The sequence below is a fragment of the Cervus elaphus genome, chromosome 5 (genome assembly GCF_910594005.1).
Source record: "Cervus elaphus chromosome 5, mCerEla1.1, whole genome shotgun sequence".
In the NCBI taxonomy this organism is placed as follows: Eukaryota; Metazoa; Chordata; class Mammalia; order Artiodactyla; family Cervidae; genus Cervus; species Cervus elaphus.
This window is the reverse complement of record NC_057819.1, coordinates 92,741,421-92,769,292: the sequence shown is the minus strand read 5'-3', so window position 1 is coordinate 92,769,292 and position 27,872 is coordinate 92,741,421. Positions and strand designations below refer to the sequence as shown.

Genomic DNA, 27,872 nt, shown 5'->3' with positions numbered 1-27,872 from the left:
GGTGAGGGTTGAGGTAAGATCACAGGCCCATGGAATCTGGAATCACAGTCAGTGTGTCCCGACCTTTTTGCCCCACCGAGGGGAGGTCTAGAAACGAAGGCTTGGTAGCTGAGACCACAAGGCATTTGCTTTATTGTTCCAGGACAGGGAACAGTGGCAGGCCATCAGGGGTTCTGCTTGTGTCTCATCTGAGCCTGGGCCCAACCTTGGCGGGATGGGGGATGTTCTTGTCAGCCTCAGGCCCTGGGTAGGCTGAAGTGGGAGCTTCAGCCTACTTGGTGTGGGTTGGGCTCTCAGGTAGGACACAGTAGGCAAGCAAGTCACACCCCCTTGCTCCAGGGGCATCCTGGGCCTGCCAAGCAGTCAGAGAGGGGGCATGGGTGCTCCCCCACCAGCCTGAACCAGAGTTCCCTCCCTAACTGCCCAGGCTGTCTGAAACAGAAGTATTCATAAGCTGGGATCTAAACTACATGAAGTTCTCAGGGGTGACTGTAGTGACCTGGAGGGGCCTTTCCTGCATCCAGGGCTGGGACAAAAGGACACTTTCAAGTTTCCGAGGGCAAGGGATTTTTCCAAACACTTTGTGTTGGAACTGGGCTCAGTTTGGTCCTGGGGCGGACATTGCCCCTCCTGTGTGTCATCCCCCGGGGGAAGCCAGATAGAGCTTAAGTTGAGGACAGGTTGAGAGCCTGGCAGGGTGGGTGCTGTGAATATCAGCACCCTCTTGGGGGCCCACAGACAACTTGGGGAGAGACTCCATATCTCCTCCTTCTCGATGGGCTGTTGGGATGAAGATGGGAGAATAAATACAGGGGGCTTCTGGGAAAGATCACTCCTGGAGGAGGGCAGGCCTGCAGAGAACGTGGACATCAGAAGAAGGTTCCAGCGTGGTCTTGGACCTGGCTGGGGGCCCTGAGCTTCTGATAACCAAAGCCTTCAGCTCTCAGCTGCCCCCCAATGAAGTCTGTGATATAGTTCTGATTCCTCTGGATATAAGGTATGTGAGTGGGTGTATGTCTGCATAACTCTGTGTGTGTGTGTGTGTGCCTGTGCACATGTGCACGAGAGCCTAAGTGTGGATGAGTGTGAGCCATGGAGAATGCATTTTCTTCTTGCCCAGACACTTGCTCTCCAGGATCCCTGGGCAGGAGCTGGTGTACCACGCGGTAGAAATGTGCGAGGGGCAGAATCCTGGGTGGTGACTTCTCCACCCCCAGCTGCCAGCTAACAACCAAGTGGGCTTTGTGACATAGGGGACAGGGAGTGCGTTTCCTTCCTTGACCTTTAAGGTGAGCCCGACATGGGCGGCCGGCTGGGACTTCCAGGCCAAGCAAAGGCTGGAGCTGCTGCAGGGCATTGCTCAGGCCAGGGCCATGGGCTTGGAGCTGGGGCTGAGGTACACAGAGGGGCCAGCAGGGGCCGCGGGAGGTGTGGGCTCCAGCTCCATGAAGGCCGAGTAGAGGGTGGTGAGATGCAGGTCACCCAGTGCCCCAGAGCCCCCGTTGCTTGGGGGTGCCAAGTCGCCTGTCCCACTGCCGGTCTCGGCCAGACTGGGCCCAGGGGGATAGCAGGGAGGGGGAGCTGGCGGCACTGAAGACGATGTTGGTGATGAGGTCACCAGTACCAAGGGGTCAAGGGCCAAGCTGTCATCCTTCAGCTGTTCCCATAGGTTTCCTATTTGGGGGAGAAAACAGGCATCATTGGGAGGCACCAAGGAGCCCTGTCTGCCTCCCACCCCACGCTCTCACATGCTCTTTAGAGAGCAGGACTGGGGTAACACTGATTGGAGAGCAGGCCTTTGGCACTAACTCTGTGATCCCACGCAGTTGCTAAACCTCTCTGAATCCTCCTCCCATGTAGGACAGTGTGAATGCCATAGCCCAGATGATCTCTGTGGCTCTTTTTTGGGGGATGGGGGAGTGGTCAAAGATTTAAGAGCTGCCTGTTGGAAGGGTTGATGCAGATGCTGTACATTCTGGGGTTACTCTTCACCCTGGCTCTTGTCCAGGTTCCCAAGGAAGGTGACTGTGCAGCCCAGACCAAGGATCTTCCAGTAATGCACCGCAGCATCCAGTGAGCTGGTTGGGCTCCTCCGTTGCAGGGCCCAAGGAAAAGGAGCAAAGTCCTGTCGGGAAGTGCTCCCCACCGGGAAGCACTGACTCTGGGGTGCAAACTGTGCTGCACCCGATCTTTCTCTGTCGTGTGACCTGCGTCATGGCCGGTCAGGGCCTGGGGCTCCTTCCCTGGGGATCAGGGCTTCAGGGTCTGGAGGAAGGGGGCTGAACTAAACCCAAGACTGGCTGCCTGGTTTCCAATGCTAACTCTCCTTCTTTCTAGCTCAGTGACCTTGAATAAGTTACTTAACCATGGTGCGCATCTGTGAAATGGGCTGAATAATCCCTCCTACCCTATAGGCCCACATGAGAGAGTGCATGTAAAGTGCCTCACACGATGCCTGACAGTAGGGCTCAGGTAAATGTTTATGGTAGCCCACATATCTATAGTTTCTTCTGAGTCTGTGGAGCCCGGCTCCCCACTTCTGGAGGGAGCTGCGGCTCTAGTTGCCTTTCTCTAAGAGTAGCTTCCCAAGACCTGGGCTCTCTCCTCATCAGACTGGGAGATCTCTGAGGGTCAGCTGCCCCCACCTGCTTGTGGATGGCCCCTACCCCAGGGCACACAGAGGGTCTGAGGCCTGGGTCAGCACCCTCCTTCAAAGCTCCTGTGGCCAGTACCAGGGCCTGGGGGTGCCCTGGAGATTAGATGGGAACGGGTGGGGTTGGCCACAGGCAGAGATGCAACAGGTGAGAAGGAATGGAAGAGACAGATTCTCTTCCTGGGACCTGCTTAGCTCCTTGGCCTTCCCTTCTTCTGGGGGAAGATCTCTCTCATTCTTCTGCATTAGGTGATGAACTCCAAAAATATAGTCGCTTCTGGAATTGTTCAGAATCTCTGTTGCTCACAATCAACTATGGAATAGACCATCGGCCCCTTTCCAGCCTGTGTCTTCTTCTGAAGCTACTTGGGGGGCACGCACCCCTGGTCTATATCTTCTTCTGAGGCTGTTGAGCCTAGCTCCCCACTTCTGGAGGGGGATGAGGCTCTAGCTGTCTGTCTCTAACAGTAGCTTCCCAAGACCCGGGCTCTCCCGGGCACCCTCAGCCCAGAGCTGAGAGTGGTTTGGTGATAGGTCAGTTGGAACCCATTCAAGGGCACCCAGGAGGAGGGAGATAGGGGCAAGAATATTCCTCTTTGACCCTTCACCACCACCACCCATTCCCCAGCTCTGGGCTTTCTCTGCTCCGGAAATCCAGCAGTTAGCAGGCTGCAACCTGGAGACAGAGATGGCCCGGGCCACACTACCAGCTGCCCCTCTGCTGGCCTGTCCCACCTCCCCTTCCCACCCCCAGCTCACCCTGGAAGTCAAAGTCGGTGAGAGAGGGATTGATGGCGTCCAGATCGGTGCCAAGGTCTCCGTCTGGCAGCAGGGTGTCATGCATGGTCCTGGCTGGGGAAGGTTCAGCGAGCAGCTTGGCACTGTGGCTAGGTGGGGTGTGGGCAGGCAGAGGCGAGTCCTGGGGGGTGCCCGGCTGGGCCCGCAGCTCTAGATGCCCATCTGGCTGTGGGAACAGTGGCTGCGGAGGTCCAGGAGGGGCCAGGCCCGGTGAGAGGTGCGAGTATGTCTGTGCATAGCAGGAGGGTGCGTGCCCCCCAAGTAGGTCCTGCAGGGGGTTCTTGCCAGGAATGGGGCCCGGAGCTGGGTGGATTGAGTGCAGCGGCTGGGAGAGCCCCGCTGGAGGTGCCAGGGGCTGGATGGAGCCAGAACCTGCCAGCCCAGGGGGTGGGCAGCTGAGCAGTGGGGAGCCCAGCTTCTCCCTCTTGTCTCCAATGAGGCTGTCCAACTCCTCTGAAAAGGCCCAAGAGAGGACACTGTGAGACCTCCTTTCCCCCACCATCGCTCCCAGCCTTGGAAGCACATTCAGGCCCTTTCCTTATTCGTCAGCTTTCCGTTGCCCAGCTTTTCTCACCACCCCCACTCTTACTTTAATTTTTTGGCTCTGGGCACCCTGGGTCCACCCCGCTGGCTGGTAGCCTCACCTGGCTTGGCCATGCTCTTGCGCACGGCGATGGGGTCTTTCCTCTTCCACTTCTGTAGCTCCTCCTGCATCTTGTCAATCTTGGCCGGATTCAGGGCCCACAGGCAGCCCTTACGAGAGGAACTTCCCGATTTGTTCTCTACCTTCTCGAAGCACTTGTTAAGAGACAGGTTGTGGCGGACAGAATTCTTCCAGCCATCAGGCGCTGTCTGCCGGAGCAGAGCAAGACACGAATTAAGGCCGGGGTCAGGAAAAGCCTTGGCTGCCTGGGCACATAACTGCCACCCACTCTGGGGCTTGTCATGCTCCTCAGCAGCCAGCCCACACTCAGTCCCATCAGTAGTGGGGCAGGGATGGGCAAGAACCTCAGTCACAGTTATTAGCACCTAAAATCTACCTCCATCCTATCCCATGCCCTTCAGAGGACTGTCGAGGTGATTCATGCAGGAGGGGCTGGTGGGTGCTAAGGAGGAGGTGCTGCCCCTCCCCGACCTGGGGTTGGATCACTCCCCGCTGGGTCTCCAGGCCTGTGCTTGGACCCCTCTGTGCAGAGGGCCTTGCCCGCTGAGCTCTCTGGGGCTGTGTCTCCCTGCTGTGAGCTTGACTCCGGGGTGTAGGTCCGTGAATTCCTCTGAGTGTGAGGACATATGTGTATTGCTAAGGAGGTGTGTGTGTGAGAAAGTCTCTCTGGGGGTGTGTGTGGGTATCCATGATTGTATGTGTGTGTGGGTGTTTACATGTGTGTGCCTGGGGGGCGTGCCCTGGTGGGGAGGCCAGCCCTCAGGCGGGGGATGCTCATGCCAACAGAATAAACACCCATTAGGAGGCCTGGTCATGCCACCAGTGCAGTAATTGTGCCCAGGGAGGGTTGTAAAAACCATTAGGCTGACTCAGTCAGGTGAGAGGCGGTGGTGGGGGTGCCGCTGGGCACCCTCCCCCCGCACTCCTCCTACCTCCAGAGCTCCATTCCAGGCTCTATGACAGTCCTGGGCCCAGCAGGGGTGACTGGGCAGAGCACCCGCTCTGCCTGGTGAGGTCCTTCTGTGCCCTCACCCCCCCGGCCCCTCTCCCTTCCAGCTCACCATTTCTGCCTAATGAGGGGCAGCCACTCCCTCCTCCCCAGCTCACTTGCCCCAGGGAGCAGCCAGGCTGAATCACGTCCAGCAGAACCGGGCCCCGATGCCAGCGTTGCTGCAAGTGGTTGGCAGGATCGGCTGAAGCCTTTCCTAGGGGCCACTGGCCTGGGTCAGGGGTCTGGCTGAGACGACCCCCAAAGCTCCCAGGGTCATGAGAGAAGACTCTTAAGCCACCAGACCAGCCAGCTAGGGATTCACCTTCAACTCCCTTAGCAGTCCCTACGAGGAGTCAAGGCTGTGTGGCCCGGTGGGCAGAGTTAATGGGCACCGGGCCCTTTACAGCCCCATAAACCTGTGACTTTGGGATGCCAGAGCAGCCCCCACCCCAGCCGCTTCCTGTTTGGAAGAGGGATGGTCAGCACTAGCAATTATGTCCAGTGGCTGGAACTTGCCCCGTCCCACATCGCTGACTCACAGGGCTTCAGGACGCCCATCTCGGCTGCCTTGGGCATGAGTGCTGCCCACCCCATGGTCCACTCGGTCCTAGCCCAGAAAAATGACCTTCAACTGGGGAATGAGAGCTAGAGGTGGGGAGAGGATCTTTGAACTCTTTCCTTAGGTGTGTTGGAGGGGATTTGTCAGAGCTGGAAGGAATCTGTGTGCCAACTGGTCCAATCTGACCATTTTACAGACTGGGAAACTGAGGTCCAGAGAAGAAAGGGTCCAGGCTGAGATCATATAAGGAGGCAGGGACAGAGCCAGACTCCAGCTCTGTTCCCTAACTAAGGGCCCTGCCCAGGTCACCCCACCGGCTTGTCTTTACCACCTGGGGCCCGTCCCATCCTCACAGATGGTTTCTCTCTGAAGTCAAATGTAAACTTGGGAGGGAGGGAGTGATGCAACTGGCTAAGAACAACAACTGGAACCAAAAAAAAAAAAAAAGCAGTTAGACCTCTTCACTCCTCAGCCCCATAAAACAGGGATTACACGGCTCCCAGGAAAAATAATTAAGCCAGGAAGATGAGATGTAGGGAGGGGCTGGGGGCCAGGCTGGGAGTTGGCAGGGAGGAAAAGCTGAGAGGAATGGGGCAGGGCCCTCCCCAACTTCCCTCTCTCCGGTCTGACTCCTTGAAGCCTTAGGGGACACTCTAAAAGCTTTACAGGTCAATGAGACTTTGGCCCCCTGACATGCCGGGATTTAGAGGGCGAGCCCTGGATACCGGCTGTGATGCTGCTTGAATCCCAGTGCCAACTCTCCTCCTTGCTCCTCTCCCTTCCAGAAGCTCTGATGGATGAACATGCCTTTTCGTTCTCGGCCAGAACTCTGGCCATCTTGCCCATTCGTCATTCGGTGGCAGCTCAGCAACTCCGAACTTGTTGGAATCCTTGTTCAGTTGCTAAGTTGTGTCCGACTCTTCGTGACCCCAGGACTGTAGCCCGGTCAGGCTCCTCTGCCCATGGGATTTCTCAGGCAAGAATACTGGAGTGGGTTGCCATACCCTCCTCTAGGGAATCTTCTGGAACCAGGAATTGAACCTGTGTCTCCTGCACTGGCAGGTGTATTCTATACCGCTGAACCATCAGGAAAGCCCCTTGTTTGAATATCAACCTCAAACTATCCCCAGACAGCACAGTTGGGAAGATGGTGGGGTCACCCACCCGCTGGTGGGTGGAGCTGAGTTCTGGATTACTTGGGTCTCAGCTCCTGCCCTTTGCCTGGGCAGCAGGTGAGACCGTACCCATTAGGTTGCAGGCCTTGGAGAAGGCACTCCTCATACACAAGCTCTGACTTCCCCTGCACCCACCCCAGAAGGAGGGGTTTTTGTTGGAGGGCCTGGGGAGCCTGCAGACAAAGGAAGTGGGAAGCCAGAAAGCCTGAGCCAGCAGCAAGTGACCCCACCTGCTGTTTGGCCTTGAGCAAATGGAGAGAGAAGGGTGCTTGTCTTGCCTGTAGGGAAAGAAGCTGATAGAGCCCCAGAAGCCCCTTCTGTGGTCAAAAGAGAATAGATCCTGTCCGTGGGAAGGTCAGGTGAAACAACCAGCTCCCTAGGACACTCTAAAACTGTGAAGCCAACACCCCACTTTCTGGCAGAACTGCAGCTGAGCCTGCCGCCCACGGAGGCAGATCCTAATCTCTCCCAGGAAGGCAATGAGTTCTGCAGCCCCAGCATCCTGGGTCACCTTGGCTGGCCAGCTCCTACCCAAATTCCTCAGTCCCACAGCATCCTGGGGGCAGCGGTGGGAACAGCCTCTTATTGCTTCCCAAGCTCTGTCCCCCAGTTTGGGGTAGGTGGATGTTCCTTGAAGCCTATCAAGTTGCCATGTCCATCTTCCACCAGCATGAGGTCTGACTCCAGCCTGCTGTGTGACCTCTGGTGAATGGCTTGAGCTCTCTGTTGCCCACACAGAACTGTCCTTCTGAAGGGCAGACAAAGGGAAGCTTGTGGTGGGAGGGCACACTCTCTCTTGGCTTTCATTCAAACTCCTCTCCCACCTCCCAATGGTATCTTCTGGTTCCAGAGAGGTCTGGCTTGCCCCAGGACTTGGGGATGGTGGGGTGGGGTGGATTTGGGGCTCACCTTGAAGTAAGGAAAGTGCTCCGTCATAAAATTGTAGATCTCGCTGACAGGAAGGCTCCCGGTTTTACTGTTCTTAAGGGCCATGAAGATGAGGATGCTGAAGGCAGAGAAAGCTCTGAGAGTTGGAAACTCTGATTGGGCCTGGAGTCTTCCCCCACCCTCCTACCCTGGCTGGAACAGTTAAGAAAGAAGAGCCTGCTGCAGAATTCATGGGTGAGAGGCGGTCGAGAGGAGACGGAATGAGAAAGTATCCATTGAAGTTAGGAATTACTGATATTCGAGGGTCTTGTGGCATCTGAGAGAGCTGGGTTGCACTCTTGGCTTTAGTCACTCACTAGCTGTGTGACCTTGGGTGAGTGCCTTAGCCTCTCTGAGCCTCAGTTTCCTCAGCTTTGAAGTGAAGAAAGTAATAGCTACCTCAGAGTCGTGAAGATTAAGGATGCTGCCTAGCGTATAGAAGGCTCTCATTAAATGGACGCTGTCATTATCAGTCAGCCCTCAGCCAATTGCTTGAATATTGGATCGTAAGGGAGGGAACTAAGGTTATTTGAGCCCCTACAATGTGCCAAGCATATTCTCTCACTTAATCCATCCAAAGGCCTGAATACGGCAGTTTTTTTTTTTTTTTTAATATGAATAAACAGAGGCTTAGAAAAAGATTAAGTCACTTGCCTGAGGTTTCACAGCTAGTAAATTTGGAGCCTGGACTTGAACCTGGTTCTACTGGGCTCCAAAGATTGCATGTGCTGTTTTCTGTGCACCATCCTGCCTTCCACAAACCCCTTCTCTGTGCTCCCGGATGATGTGTAAGTACTTTTTCCATTTCCTGAGCTCGCCCTGGCTGATGACCTGACCCCACATGAGGCCTGGCACACTGGAGGTCAAGTATCAGTGTCGGTTGGATGAATGAAAGTTCAGATGGAAGGGATCCCAGATGGGCAGGGTGCTGCTGGCCTGGCACCTACAACCCCAGCCCCAGAGCAGCTGCACCTGATCTGGTAGATGCTGAGTAACTGAACCACCTCTGCAGACCTCATCCCTCGCTTACTTCTGGTGGCACTTTGGGGTGGGGCTTCTCTCTGAGTCTGCAGAGGGAAGGGAAAGGGAGGAGAGTCCCCCGCTAAACTCTCAGTCCCAGGGCCCCAGGAGGCTAGAACCCAGCGGGCTCACCCCAGGGCACTAGCATCTGCTGAGCTGAGCCACAGACATGGCTCCCCAGGGATGGATGAGAGGTCGGAGGGGAGCTAGTCAAGCCCCCTGCCCCCACGCTGGAGTCTTCTCTCTAGCATCCTTTGGAAGTCTACTGGGTATGACTTCCACCCCCCTACCATTACCCTAACACCTCAAGGATTCCATGTCTCAGGGACTTCTCACCCCTCTTCCTGCTACCCCAGAAGTGCTGAGAAACGTACCTGTAGGAGTAAATGGGTTTTGGGAAGAGGGGCTGGTGCCCGTCGGTGCTGGCCTGGGGTGCGATGCGCTGGTAGGGATAGTGTGAAGAGCCCAGGTACGGTACAGGGTAGCAGCTGCCACCTGGTGAGTACTGTAGAGGTCAAAGGGGCAGAGTGGTTGCCACGGTAACCAGTCTTCCCAAGGAAGGGAGCCCCCTCCCCCCCTCATATACATCCAGAGAAGGAACTGAAGCTAGATTCTTCTCTCAAGCGTTCTGCCACCCGTGGTCATGGGCCCCAGAGGCAGAGCTATCTGAGGCTGGCCAAGGATGTGGCTGTCCTGGGAAGGCCTGTGAGGAGATCCACATTCCAGAATTCAGGATCTCAGAGGTCTCAAAACCTCCTTCAGCATCTTCCTCTCAGACCTCTAGATACCCTGTTTGCCATGATGATAGGACAGGAGCTGAACTAGAACGTGTGAGGGGTAGCTTGGGCCCCTGTACCCTTTCGGGCAGCTGCTTCGGGCCTCCCTGGCATCTCCTGGAGTGCTTGGGCCGGAAGTGGGGTGTCCGGCCTGGGCGTTTGCTGGGCACTGGCCCCTTTTACGAGTTTCAGTGGCTCTTTGAAAGGGCCGGTCATGGTGGTGGGCAGGTGAGGGTAGGAGGTGGTTTTTACAGCAAAGGGAGTGGCTGGCAGGGATGGTGTTTTATGGGGGTGAGAGGGGGGTAGGAGACTCTGACTCCCCCATCTGCTCCAGGCTGAAGTGCTCTTTCCAGGTCACCCAAGAGACACTTAGTGACTGAGTCACCCTCTGCAGGCTCCATAAAGCCCTGGGTGCGGCCATCTTGTCCGGGGAGGGGGTGCAGAAAACAGAGGGGATCAGGACAGAGCTGGACACGGCGAAATCGTCTAGGGCCTGGCAGCCCCTGAGCCCTGCCGTGGCTCCGTCCTGTTGGGCCAGGCTGCCTCAGGGACACCCCTACCCTGGGTCAGACCATGAGCCTCAGGATGGCCCGGCCACTCCAGCCAGGCTCCTCACAGAGTGAGGATGATCCCGTGTTGCCTCTGCTTCCCTCCTTCTCTTTCTTTCTCCCCACAAAGCAAGCAGTCTGACCACCCTCCCGCCCACGTGCCTGCCTCCCTGGCTTGGCCAACATCAGGGCCAATGCCAAGGAGCTGGGAGTAGAACCTGCTCCACAGGCAGGGCCTGTCTCAGTGCCAGGCTGCAGGTGGATGGAGCTGGGCGCTGGGCAGCCACTTGCTCTGTCTTGCCCGGTGACTCCTGGGAGCTGCCTGGCTGCTCTGGGGCACTTTTCTTTCTCTTTTTAAAAACCTCCATCCCATGCCAGTGTGGGGCAATTACTTGGCATCCTGTGAATCGGGGAGGAGCTGAGGCTGAGCAGTGGGGCGGGGAGTGGAAAAAGTGTTAGTCTGTCGGTCGTGTCCGACTCTTTGTAACTGCATGGACTGTAGCCTGCCAGGCTCCTTTGTCCATGGGATTCTCCAGGCACGAATACTGGAGTGGGTTGCCATTCCCTTCTCTAGGAGATCGTGGAGAGGGGGGATAGGGCCAAAGATGATGGGGACTTGGAGCCTCCAATGGGGAAGGTTCCCTAGCATCACTCCTGGTCCCACCCTGTCTAGGCTAAAGGGAAGTTTGAGGCCAAGGCCACATAACAAGATGGCGGCTGACCCAGGCAGGAGCCCGTTGTTTCCTGTGGTGTTCAGCCTTGTGTGTTACCCCACTTAAACTCCTTTTCTCTTTGCTCAGTCCTTGTCTTGTTCTCCTCTTTCTCTTCCGTTTTTGGTTCCATCTGGCCCTGCCCCAATCTCAGCCCCACCCTCTTTGCCCAGACCTCTCAGGCACTGCCTGGGTCTCAGAGAAGCCCCGCCCACTCCGAGAGAAGGGCAATTGCTTCCCTTCCTGTGAACCCGTGTTCCCCACCTTGGGTGGCCCAGCCTGAGATTCAGGGCCCTGCTGCCCCTACCTGCCCATCCAGCTGTGCACGCATACACTCATATACACACCCACACATCACACAGGAACATAATATCCTGAGACCCTGGGGGAAATTGCCCACCTGCCCCAGACCCACCTGGTGGAAGGGGGGCTGGGAAGGACAGTACATGTGCTGCAAGGGGGGCTGGTAACAGTACATCCCTGGACCACTCTCCAGAGCTGGGGGCTTGACCTTGACTTCTGACCCCTGCTGGAAGGAAAGAAACAGATGACCAGGCTGGACCTTGTCTTTCTTCTTCCCTATCATCCATCTTGAACCTTACACAAAAGCAATTCCACCTTTGCCTCTAGCAAAGCTTATTCCTGGAGGACAAATACATGAGAACAGAGGAGGGCAAGGATTTTCCCCAGGGAACTCAGCAGGTTAGTGGTGGAGTTGGAGCTGGAACTGATTGTACTCCCTACCCCTCACTTCCCTGCAAGTGAGAGGCTGAGGCTGGGCTATCCAGGGAAGTGTGGGAGACTTGTCGTCAGTCACACTGAAGCTGGGGTAGGACCCTGGAATGGCACAAGGATGACCCCACTCACCAAGCCTGACTTGGGACCTGCTTCCTGGTTCAGAACCACCAGCCCCTCAGAGCAGATCCACAAAAGACCACTGCTCTGGAATTTCCATTGCAGAGCCATGGGGAGGGAGCACAGGAAGTGGTCAGACAGGCTGATCCAGCTGGGGCCCCCAAGGCCCTACCACTTCCTATTCTGCAAAGCCCAAGGTAGATCTCGCAGGTTCTCAGGAGGGGGCTAGTGAGTCCCCTCTGCTCTGGGCGCCCCCAGCTCACAGCCTCTGCTCTCTGTTCTGAGGAGTCTGTGCCGTGTGCTAAGTCACTTCAGTCCTGTCTGACTCTTTGTGACCCTGTGGACCGTAGCCCACCAGGCTCCTCTCTCCATGGGATTCTCCAGGCAAGAATACTGGAATGGGTTGCCATGCCCTCCTCCAGGGGATCTTCCCAACCCAGGGATTGAACCGGTGCCTCTTATGTCTCCTGCATTGGCAGGCAGGTTCTTTACTGCTTGTACCTCCTGGAAAGCCCTTGAGGAGTCTATTTAGTTGCTAGTCTGTTGGAGCCCTTTACCATTTCCCACTCTGGCAGAGGGAGTGTGCAGCTGCTGGCGGTGGTGGGGGCCGGATCCTGGCTTCCCACAGGTTGTGAGCCCCACATGGAACCCCCAGGGACTTGCATAGAGCTCTACCCTGAGTAGGCACCCAGACAGAGAGCACAGCTAGGGACTGGAAGGTTAACAAGGCCAAGAGCAGGTGGGTCATTCTTCTTGGGGTTACCAGGGGCCTGGGGAACCAGCATCTAGGCCCAGAGGGTCAAATCAGCTGTGAGCTCTTTCCTGGGTGTGCCCTGGGGTGGCTGATGCAGAGATATCCATAATCGTAGAATCTCAGGCCTAGAAGGGCCATGAATACTATGTCCAGCCCTATCATTTGACCAATGATGGGGCTGAGCCCATAGAAGGGAAGGGATGTGCCCAAGGTCACTCAGCGAGTCAACCATCCTGCTGTGGGTCTCTGGGCCCGAGTTCTTCTCCTTGGTCTCTATGGGACCTCAGTTTCTTCTTCTGCAAAATGGAGATAGTGGGAACTCTTTAGAGGGTTGTTGTAAGGATTAAAGAGTACTTGAAAGGAAACATCTGGCACAGTGACCAGAGGGTGACACTGAGTGGACATTTACAGGACAGTAACTGATGGGATGGGGCTTCCCAGGTGGCTCAGCGGTAAAGAATCTGCCTGCAATGCAGGAGACGTGCAAGAGATGCATGTTTGATCCCTGGGTTGGGAAGATCCCTTGGAACAGGAAATGGCAACCCACTCCAGTATTCTTGTATCTGGAGTAGGCACAACCCCCAACTGGGAGTGGGTTTTCCTCTTCCCAAGGCAATAAGCCTATGGGGTAGGTGCTGGTAAGTATACTTTTCTGATGAGGCTCAGAGAGGTTAAGTGACTTGCCCAAGGTCACAGAGCTTATGGGTATGGCTATGAAAGGACATACTGATCTTCTAAGATGCTTCCAAGGTATTTCTATTAATATACCCAGGCCTCATTCTAGGTAAAGAATGGGGCCCAGATGTGTCCTTTGAGAAGACTTAAGTCCTCTCCCAACTCTTCAAGCTGATGCTGGAGTGGAGAACTTTGTGCTCTGTGACTCCTCCCTAAGCCCTTTCTCCTGGCCTCTGGAATGTGTTTTTCTTTCTCGCATTTACATATGGGTGTGAAGGTCTGGCTGGGGATTCTTGACATTTAAACAGAGAGAAGCTGCATGCAGGAATCCTGACTCAGGAGCCTCTGGGGAGCTTCCAGCATCCCTGGATCTGACCAGACTCCTTGACCGGACCCCTTCGACACTGGGCCAGGTCAGCATTCCCTCCCTCAGCTGACCTGGAGGCTCCGAATGAAGCTGAAAGACCCCAACTCTCTGAGCTTGCAGGTGCACACTGACCCTGAGTAGAAAGGTCTGGAAAAGGGATGGCAGAAAGTTTGATTTCAGAAGACTTTCTGGAGTGCTGGGAAATGGCACAGGGGTGATGGAGTGCGCACTGGCGCTGGTACTCACCAGGACTTGGGGGCTGTGCTCCTGGCTGGGGTACGGGAGCCCGTTGCACCAGACCTCCGCAGGGAAGCCAGGCAGGAAGGTCTCAGCCTCCCCCACATCCTCAGGGATCTCCTCAAAGGCCTCCAGAGCCCCCGGGGTCTTAAAGGAGTGTCCTTCGAGGGCCAGGGCAGTCTGGGCCTCAGGGAAGACATCCTCATGGAAATGTCGCTTGTATGGGTGGAAAGGCACGTGGCTGCCCTTGAGGAAGCGCCCAGGACCGCTCGCTGGACCCTCCTCAAAGCCGAAGCCGGGGTACTTGTCTGAGGGTGAGAGCCGGAAGGGGCCCGGGCCAGGGCCGGCAGGGCAGTGGACTTGCTCGGGGCCGGGTGACGCGATGCTGGGGCTGTGTGGGGGCAGTGAGGACTCCCGCTCTGGAGGGCCATCAGGCACAAAAGACGAGCAGCTGAAGCCGGCGTGCTTCTGGGGTGGACAGAGGGTAGACAGCCTATGAGTGGAGGCTGGATCCAGACCCGACTCTGTGTGAGGGTAAAGGGTCTGTGGCTGAGCTCTGGGGAGCCCCCCGGTGGAGGAGGGAGACCTCACCCGCCCTTGGAAGCCTCGATCTGATGAGGACGCACCACTTCGAACTCCGGGGTCACCCCCAGTAGGATGGATGCACAGCCCTGCCCTGGGAAAGTCCCGGACCAGAGGGACAAGCAGAGGCTCAGATCTCAACACTTCGGGATCTGGGAGTCCCTGGGTACTCGTTTGCTGGGAGAAAGGACAAGAGAGAAGCAGGGAGGTCCCGGGGGGGGTGGTGACGGCCCACCTGCTGTCACGTGGCCCTCTGGTCTTGGCCTCAGCCCAGGCCTAGGTGCCAGGTACTTACGTTCTGCGGGGCGGGGGAGCCTGGGGGGCCCGGCGCCTGCATGAAGTCCCCCTGGGGCTCGCCCTCCAGCCTGCTGGGGCCCGGCAGCGTGACGTCAGACTGTGGCGGGAGCAGCGACACCATCACCCAGTCCTGGCCTCGAAGAAAGCCGGCTGTGATGAGAGCGAGGACCAGCGTCCAGGGCTGACCAAGCCCAAGTCTGCCCCTCCCACCCCCTCCCTGGGCTGGGACCCTGCCTCCAGCCAGACGTCGGATGAGAGAGAGAAACAGACAGAGACAGACAAACAGACAAGCCGAGAGAAACATCAGAAACAGAGGGAAGCAGATAAACAGTGTGAGAGACAGACAGTGAAAGACACAGGGAGAGGCTGGGAGCCTGCGAGGACGTGGATTCTGGTGGCCCCGTGAGTCTGGCGTGACACTGAGGAGCATGTGGCCGCTGGGGTTTTCTGCCGCGTCCGCCACACTCCAAAGAACCTGTGACTTTGTGCAGGCCGCTGCCCTTGCTGAGCTCTAGAGGCACCATTCGAAAAACTCGGGGCTTACACTAGGACACGTGAGGGCTCTTTCTGCTCAGACATTCTAGAGTTATAGGAGAACTCTGTGTCCAGCATAGCCGAGTGGTTAAGAGGAGTCAGCTCAGGGACGTCCCTGGTGGTCCAGTGGTTAAGAATCCTTCTGCCAATGCAAGGGACGCAGGTTCAATCCCTGGTCCAAGATCCCACATGCCACAGGGCAAGTAAGACTGTACCACAACGAGAGAGGAACCCGCGCACCCTAAAAAAGGATCCCACATGCTGCAACTAAGACCCAGTGCAACCAAAAGTAAATAAATAAATATTAAATAAGAAAAAAAGACTCAGCTCAAAGCCAGCTTTTTCTTGCCTTGCTAGCTGTGTCAGCGAAGCTCTGAGCTTCAGCATCAGTCATCTGCGTAAACAAGGGGAGAGAGAGAGAGCCGCCCTCATGGGCATATGGGGTTAAATAAAATCATGCACATGAAGAATTGAGCACAGTGCCTAGCTATAGCAAGTGCTCAATAAATGCCAGCTCTCCTTATTAATAGCACGATTAATATGCTTCTTACTATTAGTAACCTCAGCTCTCTGCCTTCCTTCTCTACCACCTACAAAGGGCAGTTTCTCCTGAATTTATTCCTCTTTGTCTGAGTAAACTCTGAGAAAGTCTACCCTGAGCTGAGGGCCTGCTCTGGGCTGAGGGCCTGCTCTGGGCTGGCCGCTATGTAAACGATTAGAACTTTCTCATCAGTTTGTCAGAATAATCCTGTGAGGAAGGTGCATTATTGATCCCACTTTCCAGATGAAGAAACTGAGGTTCAGAGGGTTTACATGACTGGCCCAAGTCACCTAGCCAATCCTTGGTAGAGTCAAGTTTTGAACCCAGATCTGGCCAACTCTGGAAGCTATGCTCCCCTTAGTTTCTTTGCTTGGTGGGGGTCAGAGTGGGGGTGCCTGACCTAGGGGGCCAAACAAGAAAAGCCTGAGGTTGACACCTACCTAAGACCTCCTCTGGCAGAGCAGGACAACTTCACTTCCCCCACCTTGCTGTCCTGGGAGCTCTGGGAGGGAGGGCTGGCCTCGGAGGCCCCCTGTGTACCCTGCCTCGGGTTGGTACATCTTTGCTAAATAGGCTGATCACTTTCATTGGACAAGCGGCTAGTGGCGACCAGGAAAAGAGGGCATTTGCCTGAAGTCCCTCAGAGGCTAGTGGGGGAGGGGGCTGGGAGCTGGGGTCCAGGTGGGGGGCTGGGGGAGGCTCTCCCGCCCCTTCAAGAGTCCCTGCCGCCCCTTCTCTGTGTCCCGGTGCCGCTCACTCGGCAAAGCTAAATGTGGCGTGACTGGGGAAGCGCCGAGCTGGCCGTAACTGGATACCGCGGTGGAGCAGGCCCCGGGCTGAGGGGCAGGGCAGCCCATCTCTGGTTCTGCTTGAGCGCCCGGCCTGGCCCCTGCTCTCTGGAAGCCCTGGACAGCTAGGGCCCGCCTGCCCCGCCTGGCCCCGGGCCAGACCTGCTTTCCCAAGGCCTTCTCCATTCCCTCCTGACAGAAGGCTGGGGTCCTTCCTCCCCCAACTTCTCAGGCTTTGTAACACATGGGGTGGTGGTCACTCTCCTCTTTGGAGGCAGAATAGCAAGTGGTGAAGAGCAAAGGTTTTGGGAATTCCCTGGTGATTCAGTGGTGAGGACTGTGCTCTTTCATTGCTGAGGGCATGAGTTCAATCCCTGGTCAGGGAACCAAGATCCTGCAAGCGATATGGTGCAATGTACCAAGAAAAAGAAAAAAAGCAAAGGCTCTGAATTGGGGACAACCTGAATTTGAGTCCCAGCTGTGTGTCTCTTTCCTGGTTTGGCGACTTTGAGAAACTGTGTGATTCTGTTTCTCCCTTTGCTCCTGTGATCATGGGGCCTGGGGACCCACCTCACAGGGCTGTCATGAAGATTAAGTGACATGATGTGTACCAAGTGCCTGGCACATAGAAAGTGCTCAAGGAGGTATCGTGTACATTTGGATTCATTGGCCAGATATGGCCGTGGCTCCTGACCCCAGACTGTGGTTTTCCTGATGGTCTCACCGCTTCAGGCCTGGGGAGACTGGCTAACGACCCATTCCCAGATGACAGCTGCCCTTGTAGCCAGGCCCTGTCTGCCTGACCTTTACTCAGTCTGGCCCCAGGGGGTTCAGACCCCGGCTCTGCTCCTCTGAGACATGAACCTGCGGAGGTCTCTCTGAGACTCAGAGTGGGCCACCCCTCCTGCGGAAGTTCTGGCCTTCCCAGAAGGGCTCCTGCAGCCTCTGTCTACCCCTCATCCTGGCAGCAGCCCCAATGTCCTGGGGTGTTACCAGTAGCCCAGGCCAAGTTCCTGTAAGTCAGAGGCCTTACCTGAAGGCTTCAGTTCCCAGCCGTGACTTTCATATCCTGGCTTGGCCAAACCACTACCCCACTTCCTCTAAGCTCCCAGGGACAGGATAAGAACCAGGGAGGTTAGGCAGAGTTCAGAGCCCAGTGTCTTGATTTGCACTGAGGATATAGACGTCCCTGGATGAGCCTCAGTGCAGGGTTTCCTCTGGGTAGGTTTTATAAACGATGACTCCTGATTTGACGACAAACCCTGTCGATTGCCTCAGCTGAAATCCTGTTCTACACATCGGGAAAGGAGGTCCAGAGAGGTTATGTGAGTTGCCTAAGGACACACAGCCCCCAGAAAGATGAGATCCTTCACCAACTGCCATTTCAAAGCGTCCTTTTGCCTCAGGGGCTGGGCAGAGGGGCTTTCATTGGTGTATATGAGGTGGGGACTTCTGTACAGCCCAACGAAGGACTCACTGTGGAGAGGGAGGTGAGGCTGCCTTGGCCTCTGACCCTTTTCTCAAATAGCCAGGGGGGCTCCTAAAGTTGGATTAGCTAGTTTGGAAACTCTAGAGTCAGGACTGGGTTTGAATCCCAGTAACAGTGGGACTTTGGTGAGGCAACTTGCTCAACTTCCTTGGGCCTCAGTTTCCTCATCTGTAAAATAGAGCTAATAATACATACCTCTCTGGCAGGTTAGATGAAATATTGCTTGTAAATAGCTTAATGCATAGTATGTGCTCAATAAATGATAGCTATTATTAATAATTAACAGTGGGACAGAGTATTTTAAAGCATAAGCTCTGGGGGCGAGGACCAGGAAAGGAGAAGGAACTCCTCTTTCCTGCCTCTCGCCTCCGTCTCCCTGACATCATCCTTCTGCATTGGCAGAGGCTGAACTTCCCTCTTGCTGACCCTCTGGCCTCAGAGGTCATTTTAGCCATTCCCCTGAGGGAGAATGGCTGCAGAAACTCCCAGGGATTAGAGTAGGAAGAGAGGGGGGTGACTCTTGCTTTGGATCCCCCAGGAGTCCTCTCTGACGGGCGCTGGCCTCTGCATTCCGGAGGAATCTTTCAGTGAACACTAACCTTTACCCTACCTGCTTTAGTTTCAGGGGGCACAGTGGGATGTTTGTCTGCAAATCTCATCAGCAAACCAGCGCAGGAGGTCCAGTGAGCTCTCTTCCTTCCTCGGATCCTAGGAGCGCCCCTGATGGCACTCAGGACTTGCCACTCAGTGTGGGCTCCTCCACTCACAACCTGCCCACTTTTGGGGCTGGAGCTAGGCCAGGGCTTTCAGCTGGTAGACTGTGCTCTGGGGTCCCTTTGACTGTAAGGACTTTCCTAATCACAACTCTACATCTATAAAATACTCGGCAGTTTACAAAGCACTTTTGTTTCTGTTCTCTCGTTTCATCCTCTCTTTGCCTCAGAGAGTAGCAGGCAGCGGTGTGCTGGAGTCAGCTGCTATTGACTTGTTAGGGCCAATGATACAATTCACTTTTGGTGAAATTGGCCCAGATCCTCAAATTGGCAGTAGTGGGAGTATCTATCCAAGGAAATTAGCAAATGCTACAGATCAGCGCCCCCCCCCCCCGTGCCCCGCCTTTTTTTTTTGGAGAGCTGGTGGGTGAATATTTATCACATACCACAGGTAGGGGAAAAAGGTCATTAATCCCATTTTTCAGGGTAGAAGATTGAGGCTCAGAGAGAATGACATGCCCAGGACCAAACAGTTAAACTGAAAATATCTCCTGAGTCTCAGGCCTCAAGAGTCCCAACAACACCCTCAAACACATTTCAGGCATGCAACCTTGACAAAACATCATCTGAAGAACAGTTTAGCATCCAGGTATTCTGTCTAACCTCTGCTCTCTGAACTTCTCCTCCTATGATCCTGCAAGAGTGGGAGGGCTGGGGTAGGGATGGACTAAATAGACTTGATCTTCTCTGGAGTCAGAGGGAAGAAAGAAACAGTCCTCTAACCTGAATAGAAGGCATGATGAGGAAGAAATTTCCCCAGTAAGTATGACCGTGGGATCAACAACCATCATGGTGGCATCTCTGCTCTGTGTCCTTCTCGCAAACAGCCAGGCCTTTTGCCCCTTGTACCCAGCACCCACCCCTCAGAGACTCTTTTTTTAGTACCCCAGGATCAAGGCAGAGGGAGCATTTGTGGGGTAGGGGTCAGGGAAAGCCCTGTTTGCTCGTTCTGTGACCTTGGACAAGTCACTTCCCCTTTCTGTCCTCAGTTTCCTTACAAGTAAAATGATATGCTGGGACCATTTGCATCTAAAGATGCTGAAGCTGGTCCTGTGGATGTGGATGTGGTCCACAGCGCTGTCATCTCTGGGCCCTCATCTCTGCTCTTCCTTTGGGGGGAAGAAATCCTCACGGGGACCAGGAACAGCTAGGTGAGTTATTACACCCCAGAAGGGAGGTGTTGTATTATCACTCCCATTTTATAGATGAGGAAACTGAGGCTCGGAGAGGTTAACCTGACTTGCTCAAGTTCACTCAGCTAGTAAATGATGCTCCCCACAATTCAGACACCGGCTTCAAAGCTAGGGTGCTTAACCACTGTGCGCCACAGCCCCACCTCAGGCACACCTCAGCTTCCTTGCTCACTCCTGGAAGCCAGAGTGGCGGGTGGGGGGCAAGTTTGGCGGTTTACTTGGGAGGGTCTGTCCCTGTACCCCCTGTGGGCAGCTGAGTCAGAGGACACTCAGGGCCCTCACTGGGCTCTCTCTACACTCCCTCCCACCCGGGCTGCTCCTACCTGCCCTTTATGGGAGAGGTGGAGATGGTGGAGTTCCGCCTTAATGGTTTCTGTTGCTGGCTGCGGCAGCATGTTTTACAAGGGGTGGGGACCTTGCCCACTGCTGCCTGTGGCCCCACCCGGGGCTCCACCCGCCTGGCTGCTGGGAGGGGTTCCCTGGAGCAGTTCAGGAGTTACCTCGTAGGGGTGGCAGGGAAGGGCCCGGGGGCCACTCCTGAGGCTGGGCACCCCAGGATCCTGGGAGCCTGGGGTTTCTAGCTCCGCTGCTCCCATCTAAGTTGGAGGCTCTGAGGTCAAAATCCTGTCCACTCTGGCTCTTGACCCTGGCTTGGTATCAGGAAGTGGGTCAGCTGCCCCTGCCTGGAGATCTGATTAAAGTGCTCTGAGAAGCAGCTACAGATGGAAGCGGCAGGGGGTGGAGCGGTGGTGGGGGGAGAACAAAGGATGAAGAGCTATCACATCTCCCCTGGGGTGCTTTCCTCAAATCTGACCCCCCTGATACCCGAGACTGAATCATCCCCATCCCCCCAGCCAGGACTCTCAGCCATTTCAGTCACTCCCCTGCCTCTGGAAATAGGCTGGTCCTAGAGTACCACTTGGCATATCTGTCCTAAAAAAGCACTTGAAACATCTTCCATGCCTGGGGCTGACCTGGAACTTCTTCCAGGTATCTAACCTTAATCTCTCTAGTAATCTTAGTCCTCCTGCCCTCTTCTTCCTGCCATTCGCCAAGAGCTAGTAAGTGGCAATGGACTCAGTCCTGCTCCAGGATGGATCCCAGCCTTGCTGTGAGTGTCAAACTCCAACAGCTTCCTGTTCTATTCTTTACCCAGCCACCCCTTCCTTCCTACCCTCCCTGAACACCATGGGCAGCTTCCTATCTTTCCAGCCCATTCCCAGGCCCTGCCACCCAGCCCCGGCCCCAAAGGAACTGAATCCAAGCACTCACAGTAGGCTCTGGGCCATGGCCACCATCACGGCTTCGGGGAGTCATTCAGCCCAGCAACTCCCCAGAAGCCTCCATCGAGGTATAAATACTCCCACATGCCTGGACCAGCCCCCTGCCTGAGGGCTGGGGCGGGGCTGCCTCCCCAGGCCAGGCAGGCAGGTCACATGCCCCATAAATGCCACAGGACCACAGGCCCTTACCAGCAGCCTTGGGAAGATCTACTGGGGCTTGACTTCATGAATGACGGATGGATGGAGGGAGGGATAAGTGTATGAATGGAAGGAAAGATGGATGGATGAAATGGACAGATCAATGGACAGACAAACTGATGGGTGAACAAGTGACTGGATGGGAAGCTGGACAGATGGACAGAGAGGTGAATAAGTGGACAGTGGGATATGTTATTGGGTGTCTTTGAACTGCCTATGGATACTAATTTAGTAGATGGGGAAGAAAGAGATGCTGGTTTCAAGGAAATAAAAAATGCTATTCTTCAAAGCTCCCATCCATCTCTTTCTGAGACATTCCTAACAGACCCCATTTTCTCCTCTGCTATGGCCACCTAGTCAGAGAGACTGGCTCTGCTGGGTTCTCCTTAGGGTCCACAGGTGACCCTTTCTAAGATACTTCCCACCTAAACACTCCCAACCCCCAGGAAACTTTTGGTCCTGGTTATCACTCATGGTCTTTTCCTCCCTCCTACCTACTCTGGAGTTCAAGCTCTGAGGCTGTTGCTCCCAGAAGCAAAATCCAAGTTTAGCTGGGGCAGGAGTGGGGAGGGGGTAGTGTACAGTGCAAAATTCTCGTTTCCAAGAGCATGAGACCCTTACACAGGCAATTTAGGGAGAAGCTGCTCCCCCATCCCCCACCTTCCCCAGGAAATTTTAAAGGCATGACTGGGTCTGATGGTGAGAACAGGCCTGGCAAGGGACTTGTGTGTGGACCAGGTGACCTAGAACCCCTGGGGGCCTGACCGGGAGCTGGGCTCCTAGGAGATGGGCACTGTTTGCTTGCTTTATCCTCCCCAGTAGGGGGGAGGGCAGTGTACAGACAGCAGGGGTCTGATTTCCAAAGAAAGTTCCTTCCAATCCTCAGTCTGCCCAGCTGTTGAAGGGATCCAAGAGTAGAAGATGAGATGGGGAGTGATGGAAGGAATAGGAGGATTTTTCACAGATGATAAAATATGGCCTTCATCCTTACAATGAGCTTCTTCCAGCCACACTGGCTGAAGAGTGGAACGGGCTGGGGGATGGGCTGGAGTTGCCCATCCTCTGAGCACCCATTAGCTCTGTGATCCAGTGTTCCAGAAGTCCTGCCCCCATAATCAAGTCACTCAGGGCTGAGCCTGGTGGTCCCACTTCCTGTGGGTACTTTAGTAACTGGCTCTGCTGGTGATTGGCAGCTGAGGATATGAGCTGTGAGACCAACAGGGATGACTGGGGCCTTTCACCTCATCCTCTAGCTTGGCACTTATTATCTCAGATACCCCTCCTGCCGCTAAGCCTCCCCTCTCCCCTCACAGGGGGTCCTTCTGATCAAGGACCCCAGAAACTCCTTTCCCAGCTCTGCCATCAGCCTGCACTAGTCACAGAAATTAACCTCATTTCCTCCTTTCTAAAATGGGATCATCTTTTTTGCCTTACATACCTTACCCGGCTGTCCTGGGGACTGAGTGAGGACCAGGATGCCAGAATTCTCTGAGGAAGATAAACCAACACCATCTTATGGTGCTCCCACCTCTTCCCCTGGGACCCTGGATCCACAGGATTTAAGGAAAGAGGTGGGGGCTGAGATCTTTGCCCCTTCAACCATCTGCCCCTTCCTGGGTGCTCTCCATAGGACTGGTCCAGACCCCTTTCCGCCTGCTCACCTTAGTGGGGGCATGAGATGAGTCAGGAACCTACCATCCCTTGAGCCAGGGGCCTTTCATGCTCTGTACATATCATTATCAGAAGGACTGCTCATTATTGCCGATCTATTATTAGGGATATTAATTCTGTCGCCACTACTAATAATACATATCTAGTACAAGACAAATACACACTGGTGGTGCCCCTCCCCCAATACCGTCCAGAGCACGTGTGCAAAGGATCCTCCTGGCATTGTCATCCCAAAGAGCTTTCTCTCCAAAACCCTTCCCACCTTGGGCAGGTTGGGCATGACCATGTGAAGGCCCAGAGAGGCTGAGCCTCTTCTCCAAACCACGTGCTCCTTGAGGTTCAGTGTGGGCTCAGGGAACTCCTCCCAGAGGGAGCTGGGGACCCCTCTGATGGTGAAAACTGCTGCAGTCACTCTGCTTATGCCAAGTGGAGAGTCTGAAAGTTGGGTTTTATAATCACGGGGCTCTGTGTGTGTGTGCATCCTCATGCACACCCTACGCCTTCTAAGACTGATGGGCTGGTGTAGCCTGGGACAAGGCTGTGGAATTTACAAGTGTAGGTGGGATCTGCAACTGTCTCCCGGCAATCTGGTTCCAGGGACACGCCCCACTCTGGGAGTGTGTGTGTGTGTGTGTTTGTGATGGTGCCCAGGTTGGCTATAGTTTGTCAGAAGCAGTACTTTCAGACTTGGGAAGCAGGGCTTGAAGTAGACTGATCATATGTATCCCCCCATGAGCATGGGGTGGAGGGTTAGGGTCAGATCTCTGGGAAACTCAGTTGCATCCTGGTGGGTCCTGAGGAGTGCCCACCCTCTGGAACTTCTAGAGTAGCCATGGAAGCATGGGTGTCCTTTTCTCTGTGACTCACAGCCAGCTCTAGAGTCAAGTTCCCTGAGAGATCACGATTCAGCTAATTCTCTCCCCAGCCCCATTAATCTGAGCTGACGAAGCAAGAACCACAGGCGGGGTAGAGACCCGGGGATGCTCACAACTGCAGTCATTCCTAAACAACCCGGCAGGCTTTCTTGCTTTAGCTTCTGTCCATCTCCTTGCCTTGGGCCTGGCCATGCCTAATAGGATGGGTTATGTTCCTGGCATCCCCCCACAAATGCTGCCACTGCCTCCCTTGGGGGCCCTCTGAAGGCATTCTTCATCTCCCCGTTTCACCAGACACACACCTGCAGTGTCGAGAGACCCATCTGGACATCATACTTGTCTTGTTGTACTTGAACTCATCTTTATTCATACTTGGCCAGCATCCAGCCTTTAAGATTCAGATAGGATCAGGAGGCTGAGCACATCTCCAGAGATATCCTATCCAACCCATTTTGTCCTACTGGCCGTGGCTCTGGGCTTTTCCTGAACACCGGGAAAACACAGAGGACATACCAGGATCTGGCAGGGGCATCGATGAAGGATGTTGAATGCCAAAGAGGACCTCTGATGGAGATACCCATCTAGGGGAGGTGGAAATAGTGTGGAATGGGAAGATGGGGTTAGGGATGAGGGTGAAGGTGGGGTGAAGGAGAGAGTGAAGAGAGGAATGGGGTGGTGGAGGTGAAGGTGAAATTGGGGTTGGGGATTGGACAGGAGGAGGGCTGGATCAGGGTTGGAGATGAGAATGGGGGTATAGAGTTGGGTTGTGAAAGGAGATGGAGCCAGAGTAGAGAGGTTACAGATGGCGTGGGGAGGAGGTTGGAGATGCAGAGATGGAAGAAGGGGCAAAGGATGGGAGGGAATACATTGGAAAGACCAAAATTATTCAGGGACCTTTGATGCTCCTGAGAGACGCACTCTCCCAGAGGTCAACTTGTCATTCCCCTACTCCTGGGCATGTTGCCAGCCCAACCACACCCATCACAGATCAATGGTTGCCTCTCCACTCAGGAAACCACCTCCTGTGGTTGCATGCATGCGTGCTGAGTCGCTTCAGTCGTGTTCGACTCTGTGCGACCCCATGGACTGCAGCCCACCAGGTTCCCCTGTCCATGGGGTTCCCCAGGCAAGAACACTGGAGTGGGGCGCCGTTCCTTTCTCCAGTGGATCTTCCCGACCCAGGGATGGGACCTGAGTCTCTTACGTCTACCTGCATTGGCAGGCAGGGGGTTCTTTACCGCTAGTGTCACAATAGTTCAGCTGAACTCAATTTAAAAGGCTAAAGCATCTCTCTAAAGTCTAATGTCCTTCTCTCCTGTTGCAGAAACCAATCTCAGTTTGCTAAAACCTCCCCCACCCCCGCCCTGCAGCCTCAGCAGGGTCTGAGAAAGAAAGAGTGGAGGGCATATCTATGGGACCTCTGCCCCTGGCCTGCTTCTGTTACCGGGGAGTAAGGGGAGGCAGGCAGAAGAGCCCCTCAACAGACTTCCTCTCATTAGAGCATGGAGTCAGAGAGGCTAACAGAGGAGCAGTGGGCATTTCTGCCTTTCTCATTTCTGTCCTTTCCTGTACACCAGCTCTTCAGAGGTTTCTGTGTGACTTAGTCTCTGGCTAGGTGCTTAAGCCCTGTGCAGATAGTGGGGTTTCTGCTCATCCATGAAGACTCGAGCTGGAAGGAAGGAGGTTAGACAGGAGGAAGGACTTCCTGGCAGAGAAGGATGGGGAGCCACGGGAGGTGGTACTTTCTTCGTGGGCAGACGGAACTCTCCAAGGGGCAAAAGGAAGGCTTTTCCCGAGACCAAGGTGGGGACATAAGACAGCTTCCCAGAGGGCAAGTGTCACCAGGGGGCTTTCGCCTTTGACTCCAGCTGCCCCAAGCCTTCTCCCACCTCACAATGAATGAAGGCACGGCTGTTGGTTGGGGGCCACACGAGGTCAGCGTGTAGCTAAGACAAAGATGAGGAGCACCGAGGGTGCTCCAACCCCCTAATCTTTCTCTTGCCTTCCCAGGAGCAGAATCGAGAGAATTCTGGGGCTCCCTGAGCCCCTGGGAAATAGAGTCCTCTGAGAACTCCCTGGCATTCCCGGGAGAACAGGTTCCTGGCCCTGGGAGGTGAGTGAGGCGCCGGGCCTGGGGGGGGCAGCGTGCCTCGGCAGGCCCTGGAGCCCGGAGCTGAGCTCGGCAGAGGCAGCAGGGGCGGGGCCGGGCGGGGAGCTGGGAGGACATGCGCCTCTCCCCTCGGCAGCTTCCCTCCTGGGGACCCGAGCCTCCCCCAGCACCCAGCCCCACTCGGGCCCTGCCTGGCCCACCATGAGATGGGGGGGTGGGGGGCTGGGAAGGGAAGCGCTGCCCCCATGGGTTGGAGATGCCGGCCCTTCTACTGCCTTCTACTGTCCTGGGGGTCAAAGAATGCCCAAGGTGGTCAAAGGGCCTGAGCCGGGCCTGACCGGGACAGGATGGAGCGCGATGCCAGCCTCCCCATCTCACACTCCGACCAGCCCCGAGGAACTGGGTTTTGTCAGGAGGGAAAAGAGAAGCCTAAGGGGGCAGGCAGAGCTGAGTGCTGCAGCTGAGGGACTTCAGACTCCAAGAAAGAATTCAGGACTCTGAGGGAATGACCTAGTTTCCTCTCCCGGGATTCGGAGAGCAGGTAGAGGGCAGAGCTGCCTGGCGTGGGAAATGACCAGCCTAGAGGCTGGGGGGACAGATGAGATGAGTTCCCAGAGGACGTGCCCTCTCCACTCGATCCTATTCCACTGACCGGCCGTGCCTGGCCACAACGTAAACGTGTCTTCCTACGCCAGTCAGTGCAGAGATGAGAGGCAAACACGCCCACTTATTTGAGTCTGTTCTTAATCTCCCTTGGACACTGGCGGAGGGCCTGGGGACTCCACGGGGAATGCCAGAACCTTACCTGATCAGATGGGGGTGGGGAAAAGCCATGTGAGCCCCAGAGGGGTCTTCCTTCTACTCTGGCCAGTTTCCTAAGGGCCTTTGCTTCCCAGACCCCCAGTTCCAGGCATCAAGGGTCTGAGGGCTCCAAGCACATCCCAGGTCCTCTCCCCAGGCCTCTTGGTTTCAGGGGTCTTGAGGGAGAGAAACATCCCTAGGCCTCTGGGGGAGTCTGCCCTGAGCTCAGCATCACCTTCTGGCTGCAGCACCTGTTTGCCACCTGTCTACTTCTCCACCAGCTGCATCCTCCCTATGGCCCAGGCCTCCCTGCAGGCCAGCTGAGGCTGCTCAGAGATGTTGAGTGATTCCTTGATCAACACACACCCTTAGCACCACCAGGGTGAGGGCAATCTCCTCCCCTCACTGACCCCAGAGCTGGGTTCTCCCCTCTCCACTTGGACAAGCCACTAAATTGGGAACCTGCCTCTGTCCTCCAGCTCTAGTTTTCCAGTGTTAGCTCTTCTGAGCCCTTATTTTCTCCCAGCACATGGGGGCCAAGCATACCCTCTCCAACACACGGAGATACACACACATGCACACACAAAATCCACCAAACGCCGGAATGGAAAACCACACGACGGCAAGAAGGATTGAAGTCAGACAGATTTGGAACAGGAAGAAGAGGGAGGAGCAAGGAGAAGAGGGGTCCTCTTTGGCCTCCAGGCACTCACCCTACTTCCTGATTCTCCCGTGAGCTGCAGTGAGAAGGAAGGGAGCACCCAGGTGCTCCCACTCACCCTCAGGACCCGTTAAAAAGGCAACCCCCCCTCCTCATTCCCTGGCCCAGCCCTGCTGGCCTCCACGGCTGACTTGGGCCAGGTCTCCTCTTACCTGCTCAATGAAGCAGGTCGGCGTGGGGGCCGGGGTCTGGGGGGCCAGGAGCTCCGTCTGTCTGTCAGTCCGTCAGCTCGGCCGTCCCACGTCTGTGCTGACATCAGGTGAGGGGAGGTAGCTGCTGGGTGAGCCAATAATTATGATATCAGCTT

The 27,872-nt window shown here is 55.5% G+C and overlaps 1 protein-coding gene across 5 annotated transcripts; it reads right to left on the bottom strand.

Moving 5' to 3' along the window:
• Positions 1–109: 109 nt before the first annotated feature.
• On the bottom strand, positions 110–27,872 carry FOXN1 (forkhead box N1). Of its 5 annotated transcripts, none has more exons than XM_043903172.1 (9): positions 27,718–27,872; positions 14,587–14,738; positions 13,719–14,177; positions 11,237–11,350; positions 9,162–9,292; positions 7,750–7,846; positions 4,096–4,303; positions 3,413–3,904; positions 110–1,674 (listed from the first exon to the last, which is right to left on the bottom strand). In XM_043903172.1, the coding sequence occupies exons 2-9, from the start codon at positions 14,707–14,709 to the stop codon at positions 1,361–1,363; spliced, it is 1,938 nt and encodes a 645-aa protein (XP_043759107.1). In that variant the 5' UTR covers positions 14,710–14,738; positions 27,718–27,872; the 3' UTR covers positions 110–1,360. The 5 variants fall into 5 exon arrangements, with proteins under 5 accessions (XP_043759107.1, XP_043759111.1, XP_043759110.1 ...); XM_043903176.1 differs by having other exon boundaries at positions 11,237–11,347; XM_043903175.1 differs by having other exon boundaries at positions 14,587–14,718; positions 27,718–27,870.

Bases quoted from the DNA above. Each gene is read 5' to 3' on its own strand.
- FOXN1 (XM_043903172.1), bottom strand. From the start codon at position 14,709: ATGGTGTCGCTGCTCCCGCCACAGTCTGACGTCACGCTGCCGGGCCCC. The intron at 14,178-14,586 runs GTAAGTACCTGG...TGTCCACCCCAG, and splicing joins GCTCCCCCGCCCCGCAGAAC to AAGCACGCCGGCTTCAGCTG. The intron at 7,847-9,161 runs GTACGTTTCTCA...CTCTGCCTTCAG, and splicing joins AAACCCATTTACTCCTACAG to CATCCTCATCTTCATGGCCC.